The sequence below is a fragment of the Cicer arietinum genome, chromosome 3 (assembly GCF_000331145.2).
Source record: "Cicer arietinum cultivar CDC Frontier isolate Library 1 chromosome 3, Cicar.CDCFrontier_v2.0, whole genome shotgun sequence".
In the NCBI taxonomy this organism is placed as follows: domain Eukaryota; kingdom Viridiplantae; phylum Streptophyta; class Magnoliopsida; order Fabales; family Fabaceae; genus Cicer; species Cicer arietinum.
The window spans coordinates 58,419,702-58,427,895 of NC_021162.2; the positions used below are offsets into that span (position 1 = coordinate 58,419,702).

General features: G+C 30.2%; 2 protein-coding genes across 2 annotated transcripts; one reads left to right on the forward strand and one right to left on the reverse strand.

The window, feature by feature from the left end:
- Positions 1-348: 348 nt before the first annotated feature.
- LOC101508626 (aldose reductase) lies at positions 349-3,033 on the forward strand. The gene is made up of 8 exons (XM_004492453.4): positions 349-651; positions 799-849; positions 988-1,061; positions 1,167-1,254; positions 1,412-1,618; positions 1,889-1,960; positions 2,057-2,299; positions 2,675-3,033. The coding sequence occupies exons 1-8, from the start codon at positions 358-360 to the stop codon at positions 2,762-2,764; spliced, it is 1,119 nt and encodes a 372-aa protein (XP_004492510.2). The 5' UTR covers positions 349-357; the 3' UTR covers positions 2,765-3,033.
- A 310-nt stretch (positions 3,034-3,343) lies between these two features.
- LOC101508944 (probable protein phosphatase 2C 65) lies at positions 3,344-6,556 on the reverse strand. Its single transcript, XM_004492454.4, has 5 exons — positions 5,992-6,556; positions 4,855-5,196; positions 4,522-4,636; positions 4,201-4,424; positions 3,344-4,117 (listed from the first exon to the last, which is right to left on the reverse strand). The coding sequence occupies exons 1-5, from the start codon at positions 6,205-6,207 to the stop codon at positions 3,701-3,703; spliced, it is 1,314 nt and encodes a 437-aa protein (XP_004492511.1). The 5' UTR covers positions 6,208-6,556; the 3' UTR covers positions 3,344-3,700.
- Positions 6,557-8,194: the final 1,638 nt, after the last annotated feature.

The window sequence follows — 8,194 nt, forward strand, 5'->3', positions numbered from 1 at the left end:
TTCACTTATTCAGTACGATTATGACTGTTAGATTGAATTTAAACAATTTAAATTTAAAAGTAAATTTTAATTATTTTAAAATTTAAAATCAGAACTTAAAATTTAAATTATCTAATTTTGATAGTAAAGATTAAATGTATTATGACTGCAATCAATCTAAGTTTATTAAATTTACACACTAAATATAAAAAAGAAAAAAGGAGAAGCATCCAGATCTATATGGGTTTATAAATATTTATTTGTTTATTCATTCCACCGCACCCGTGTGATATAATAAATAGCTGAATAGAACAAAATATTGAAGAGAAGAAAACGTGTGAGTAGAAATGTGTTAGAAACAGAACACGTATCCTTAAAATGGGCATAAACGTGTCTACCATGCAAATAGGCATCTCACTCATCAACTCCTACATGTCCGCATACTCCACAAACATTCTTTGCTATTATAATTATCCGAATAACAAGATTTTATTCATAACAAACAAATTAACACTAATTTCATTAAATATCATGGCACAAAATGTTAAGCCACATGAACCAAAGACACAGTCATTTAATCTTTTGAGTGGTAATTCAATACCAGCTATTGGATTAGGCACATGGAAATCTGGTTCACAAGCCATCAATTCTGTTTTCACAGCCATTGTTGAGGTAACTAATTCATTCATTCATTTTTCATTTTACTCTTTGCAATTCACTTTTTAATTTGATTTTTAGGCATTTCATACAACTTAATATAGTATCACAATTTTAGAATATAGTTTTTGTACAAATCAAATATATGAATTTTGGATGCAGGCTGGTTACAGACACGTTGACACTGCTGCTCAGTATGGAGTTCAAGAAGAGGTATATATATATAACCTTTCCGTTTCCTATCAGTTTTTGTTGGTTTAAACCACATTAATCTCAATTAAGACATGAATTCAAGATCATTTTATATTAATTGCATATAAAGGCTCTTATTGAGAAAAAAAATCAACATAGGTTGGACATGCACTTCAATCTGCCATACAAGCAGGAGTGGAAAGGAAGGATCTATTTATTACCTCCAAGATATGGTAATGTAACATAATAGATATAGTTATGTATGTTAATACCTACTACTCATTCAATTGTATTTGTTGTTTCTTAACATTTGAATGAAATTATATTATGAATGGTAGGTGCACTGACTTGACCCCTGAAAGGGTAAGACCTGCCCTCAACAATACCCTTCAAGAACTCCAACTTGACTACCTTGATCTATACTTGGTAACAATCTTTCTATTATTCTTACAATCCACCTTTTTTTTTTTAATTTAGTAAAGGTTGTGGAATATGTCCTTATCAACTGGACCAACCTTCATTGGCCATATTTATTTTTCCACTTCTTTCATTCATGATGCATGTGATGATTTTTTTAATGCAGATTCACTGGCCATTTAGGTTGAAAGATGGGGCCAGCAGGCCACCTAAAGCAGGAGAAGTGATGGAATTTGACATGGAAGGAGTGTGGAGAGAAATGGAGAAGCTTGTCAAGGAAAATCTTGTCAAAGACATTGGAATATGTAATTTCACTCTTACTAAACTTGACAAGCTACTTAATGTTGCTCAAATATTGCCTTCTGTTTGCCAGGTAAAAATTATATTTCTTGAAAGATTCATTTAATGACTCAGTACTAAGACCCTTACTATTAGGATACACAACTTAAACTTTTAGCATAAACACTTATGATATTTAGCTTTTCGTAAGGAAATAGCCTGAAAACAACTTATGGACAAATGCATATGCTATTCGAATAAGTCAAACCAAACAGGCTATGAGTTACATTAATTTCAGTTTTAGTAATTGGAGAAAAGAACAATTCCAATGATTTGTGTATATATGATGTTTTGTTTGTGATAGATGGAGATGCATCCTGGATGGAGAAATGATAAGATGCTAGAGGCATGCAAGAACAATGGCATCCATGTTACTGTAATGAATTAACACACTACTATACTATTTTGATTTTTATTTATGGTTTTCTGATTAAAGTGCAATGATTTGAATCCAAAAATTGGTGCTTTCTAGGCCTATTCACCACTTGGATCATCAGATGGTGGGAGAGATTTGATCCATGATCAAACGGTTGATAGGATAGCCAAGAAACTGAACAAGAGTCCAGGGCAGGTGTTAGTGAAGTGGGCCATTCAGAGAGGGACAAGTGTCATCCCTAAATCAACTAATTCAGATAGGATCAAAGAGAATGTGGTTGTTTTCAACTGGCAAGTTCCAGAACAAGACTTCAAAAACCTTAGCAACATACAAGATCAGGTAGGTCACAGTAACATTCAATTGTATATTCAGGATATTTGGAACACATTATTTTCCCCTCCCAACTCCTAACTACATTTTTACCATCCACAAGTCTCGAACTCGAGGCCTTCCTTAAAGGATCGGACGAAAGTTCTACGATATCTTTGTCATGGAGTGCTAGCAATACACTATCTAACACACGCATTTAGTTGGTTTTTTATTTGAAATAGTGTTCAAGTTGGATTGTTATCTATAGTAAAAACAATTACTACTTGCAAGAAAAAAATGGCCTTATCTCAGTTAAACTATATATGAGGCAATGATTGAAATCTTATATACACACTTTTGGTCTTTTGGGTCTTATAACTGATCATAACTGTATGAAACTTGCAGAGGAGAGTTCTGGATGGTGAAGAGCTCTTTGTGAACAAAAATGATGGACCATTCAAGAGTGTAGCAGATATCTGGGACCATGAAGATTAGCCAACACTTGCATAAAGCTACTTTGTTTATCTTTTTAATTTGCAAGTTACTAAGTAGAATTAGATTAATGTACTAGTAGTTTATAAAAATGGGTTAAGCTATAGCTTGTACACATACATCAAGGTGCAAGAACTTTGTAACCACATATTTCTAATGCATAAATTGTTGTAGCTGCTTCATCACTGGTTCACTAGCATGAAAGGTAATTCTCATTTTTAGAGAATGAAGTTGCTTCACAACATAATAAAGAAGTAGGAAATTGACATAAATTAAATTAGTTCAATGTAACTAATGTGTGGATAAAATTGTTATGTCTGTTTTAAGTTATCAATACTTGTTAGCTTTTGTCTTATGTTCAGAAAAACCCAGATTCTATTGGCAACTATACCAAGTTTAAATTCATAAATGTAAATACACAACAATATAGAAGAGAAAACAACAAAAGAAAAGGAGTTACGAAATTATGAGGTATTTTAAAATGAGAAAAATGTTGTAAAAGACCATTTTATCCATTTTCAAACCTAACAAAGAATTTTGAACCAAATTACTACCATTTGAACACATCTTAGAAGCCACCCATCCAAATAACCATCGATCTACATAACAGATAAATCATAAATATTGCTATTGATGACAATTACAAATGGTAAATAATTAGTTAATGGTGGCCCCTCACAGTCTTATAAGAAGGCACCACCATTGCATCTTTTTAGGTACACTTTTTGGCATCTCCTTAAAAATTTGAGTGAAAAATGAGATATAAGCTTTTAAACATACCTCATCATTAAATTCAAATTTTTCACTCTAGTTTTTAAGGAAACACCAACAATAAAATCTTCAACCTCTTTTTTTGTTTGTACCTAAATATACAACTTGAAGGTCCAAAAACTTGACCACTTATTATCTTATATCATAAGGTTTTGATTGAGTGAAACTTCAACTTCCAATATGGTGCTTAGATGATTGTCTTTTACTCATATTCCTAGCAACCCTTGGAAGTTTTGATATTGAATTTGCTCTAGCTAACCCTCCAAGAGCTTTCCATTCTTCATTCAATTCTACTCCAACTTTTCCAGCCACAGTTTCATTGTCTTCGTTTCTCTGTGATTTGGAGCGATGTGAGTGCCTGCTGCGATGTCGACTTTTTCTACTCGTACTCGATTGAGAATGTGACAAAACAGGTTGGTCATCTAGAAACAAGCATATGACTGCACAATCATCAACCTTTGATCCTGGATACTTGTACTTCCATGCTCGAACGGCACGCTTCACCAACAATTTTGCTGCTATGGACTTTCTTGGCGCCGAAGCAACTATGTTTATTACTTCATTGTTTGTAAGCACATCCCATATCTGTCAAAAAAACATCAAATATAGTATAGTCCTTTAGATAGATTAATGTAAAAGTTGAGAATTTATTGTTGCTTAATGCTTACCCCATCAGATGCCAAAACAACAAATTCATCTTGCTTGGTAACTTTTCTATAAAATACATCTGGAGCTGCAATGAGGCCATAATCTTTTAGGCAAAAGTCACCAAAGGCTCTTGACATAGCTAGTCCAGGACAGTCATCATCAGGCATCCATATTCTGTATACATCTGGTTCTTCTTCTGCGGCGAAAACCCTGCCTTCACAGTTAAAGATTCTTGAAGCTTCACCTGAAAAAACATTGAAGATGAAAAGTAAGTTATACTTAGATTTGATAGGCTTGTAAGACTTTAGAGCTGAGGTCAATACTATTATACCAATACCTACTTGGAATATCCGGTTTCAAGTCAACGGTAAGTTGAACAGGTATAAGTTGGTCTCTATCCCTTGTGCAAAGAATTGCACGAGAATCGCCCAAATTACCGACTATCAACTGGTCACCCTGAAATTTATTATAAAGTGATTAGTGTAAGAGTTATAAAAAAATGTTTGTTATCGCAATTTGAGCCGTGATATCAATGTTTTCGATGTCTCTGGGGCTGCAATTAAGGCTGCATCAGCCTCATTTAATTGCGATTCTCTGCAATATCAAAATTACAATGCGAATGTGATTTAAAACCTTATGCAATTGTGAATATCTAGTTACATGGTTATTTATACCTGTTTAATTAAAGTTACAGCTGTGCAACCACTGCAATAGCTATCAGTGTTGATTTCCTGAGCAAGATATTCATCCATTTCATCGAAGGATTTCAGAAAACATCCTTCCCACGAAGCGAGGGATATGTTGCGGAGGTTATTATCATTGCGGACACCATCAAATGTCTCCAAGTCTGCATTATTAGCCTCATAGTATCTGTTGGCCTTCTGTTGTGCCATTTTGATTGCTGCAGACAGTTTCAATGGTAGATTGTCGCGAATAAATTGCGAAACTTTGTGGCCTAGAGGACCATGACCATCAAACACGCCGCATAAGATCATGTCATGTTGTCCAGTATAGTCCTAATAATATAGCATATTCAACATTAATTTGAGCTACATGATTCATTTTCATCAATTAATTAACAAGTATCATGCATTAATGACTAATAAAATGAAGACCATAAGATAGAATAAACTAATTCTATTATTAGCTAGAATCATAAAGCTAAATAAATCTATCAAGCCCAGATATTAAAGAATAACAATGGAATCAAATTTGCATAATCAAAGGTTGAATTTGATTTTTTCCACCTAGTCTGACAAATAGATTACTGTCATATAACATTTGCAAACAAAAATATTCAAAATAAATAATAAAGCTATGATGAGAAAATGTGAAAAGAAGGATATAATTCATACAAGCTTCAAATCCATATATGAAAATGAAATGAATCATTATAATATTTGGTTCCTTCATTAAATAAAAGAGTGAAGGCACAGAAGAACATTGGTAATCAAGGAATAATAATAAGATAATCAAGGAAAAGAAAACAAAATAAATAACATGAAAATCCAAAAAAGAAGAGAAAGAAAAAGTGGAGAACAAACCAAATCATAATTGCACGAACTAATAATTGACAAAGCAAAAAAATAAATGCTCTAACTTCTAATATGAATATTGATTTTTATATTCACCAAAAGTTGATGATTAATGAAATTGAAATGGAACAAAAAATCCATGACTAAAGAAAACAGTTATTTTGCAATTGATTGCAAATTTAAGAAAACCAACCAAAAAGAGAAGTTTATAAAAATTAAATGAAACAATTAAATCATCAAAAATAAAAATCAAAACATTAAGATTAAGAATCTCACCTCCCAAACTGTCATTGAATCTTGATTAATACCTTTTCTACCCTGTTGGGTATACATTGATACATACTTAGATGATCCTCTTAACCTAACCATTGCTCCATCATTTTGATACGTGACATCCTCAATATTATTCTCATTATCATCATATTCTCCATCATCCACCTCACTTTCCACTCTGCCTCGAACAGAAACTTCGTGGCTACAACAGCCACCCATGTTTGAAAACCAAAAAACAAGGGAACCCTACAAAATTTCAGAGATCACCCAGATGATATTTTGAATAAAAAAAGCGAAGAAAAGAAAAAAAAAGAATTTTTATGCAGGAAATAATAAAGGGTCGAAATTAATTCAGGATTATGCAGAGGAATGAGAAGGTAGCGGAAAAATGGACCAGAGAGGAAAATGGAAATGACGAAAAGAACATGCAATGAGATGGAACAAACAGGAATAAGGAAGAAGGAAATGGAAAAGTGGTTGTCATGTTGAGACAAATTAAGGTTGAAAATTTTGCTTATTATTGTTGTCTGTATCTTAGTTGGTTATGTTTGTTGTCTGTTATGGCTTGGTTGGCAAGTGTCAATGTTTCAATGGCACAAAGATGGAAATTAAAATACAAACTTTATAGATCAAAATTAATTAATCCTTGTCAGAATAAATGTAACTCTAAGTAAACAAAGATAACCTCCCAATGAATCTGATTTTTTATTTTTAAGATAATTTTAATTTTTTTTCCTTCAATTATACCATTAATTATTATTATGTAAATTACTTTCAAAACATTAATTATGATTTACATTTATCATAGAAAATAAAACTATTTTTTTCTTCTGATTATTGTATTTTTTAATGTGTGTAAAATTTTTAAATAATCTTTATTTTTTATTTTATTTTAGAAGAGATAGTAAATTCCACTATAATTATTTTGTCAATTGAATTAAAATTTAAAGACAAACAACTTTTATTTTAAAATAGATGAAATATTATTTTGGTTGAATTTATTAATGAGAATAAATTAATTTTACAGTAATGTCCAATTCATATTCAACCGTTTATAGTTAGTAAAAGTAATTTGATAAAATAACTATTTATTATTATTATTATTATTATTATTATTATTATTATTATTATTATTATTATATTTGTTGATACATTTATAAAATCTTAAATGACATTTATTTTAAAACAAAAAATATTATTTTGACAGAATTTATAAATGAGAATAAATTAATTTTACATTAACTTGCTATCAAAATTCTGCATTTTATAGTTATTTTTACATGGTGGTTATAAAGTGAGATTATACCTTAGTATTTTGGGTTCATGTTGAATTTCTGTTTACATTAATAATACATCTTCATTAAATTTTTATTTAATTAATTTTTAATTAAGCCAATTAATAAATTAAATCATGGTTATTGTAATTACTATGAAAATAATCGTACAATATTGTAAAAAGAAAATTTAGTAAATTTGATGAATGATCAATGAAACTTTAATTCATTAGTAACATTATTTAGTAAATTGATTGTTTAAAACATGTTACGATAAATTAGTGACGGTTTTTTTCATTCTAATACTGAAAACTTACTTTATTGTGTTTTCCTTCTTTTTGACCAAACTCTTTTGATTTTCTCAATACTACATTTTATCTACTAAAATTGTCTCGTAAAAAGTGATTGGTTTGGAAAAAAAACACAATGTTTCAAAATAAACGAGACTTTTGACTTTCAATATATTATTAATTTACATCACTCCATAGGTTAATATCTTCTTTTTTGTACTTAATTTAAGGAAAATACTAAAGACACCTGTAAGAAGACAAATGTAGAATTTTCTTTAAAGAAAATTGTGTAATTCAAATTTTGAAATGATAACAGTTAGACTTTTTAATTTTTTTTAAATAAATATTCTTAAGACGCTTGATTTTACTTTAATAATAATTATATCAATACAAATAGTAACTATTTAGTAGTAAACATTTGCCTATTTAATAATAAGAACACATAAATTTAGGGGTTCTCGCACATTATCAGTTGCAATACATGTAATGATGGACAGTTTATAACTTGTAAAAATTAAATGTTGTTACTAATTATTCTTTTCATTTTTAAGAATATATCTCATAATAATCAACATTTATCTATTATGATAACTGTAATTTATTAAATGTATTATTTTATCTCTTTTATCTATATTACATTTT

Bases quoted from the DNA above. Each gene is read 5' to 3' on its own strand.
- LOC101508626 (XM_004492453.4), top strand. From the start codon at position 358: ATGGGCATAAACGTGTCTACCATGCAAATAGGCATCTCACTCATCAAC. The intron at 1,255-1,411 runs GTAACAATCTTT...TTTTTAATGCAG, and splicing joins ACTACCTTGATCTATACTTG to ATTCACTGGCCATTTAGGTT. The intron at 1,961-2,056 runs GTAATGAATTAA...GGTGCTTTCTAG, and splicing joins ACAATGGCATCCATGTTACT to GCCTATTCACCACTTGGATC.
- LOC101508944 (XM_004492454.4), bottom strand. From the start codon at position 6,207: ATGGGTGGCTGTTGTAGCCACGAAGTTTCTGTTCGAGGCAGAGTGGAA. The intron at 5,197-5,991 runs GTGAGATTCTTA...CTATATTATTAG, and splicing joins ATTCAATGACAGTTTGGGAG to GACTATACTGGACAACATGA. The intron at 4,637-4,854 runs GTATAAATAACC...AATAAATTTCAG, and splicing joins CTGTAACTTTAATTAAACAG to GGTGACCAGTTGATAGTCGG.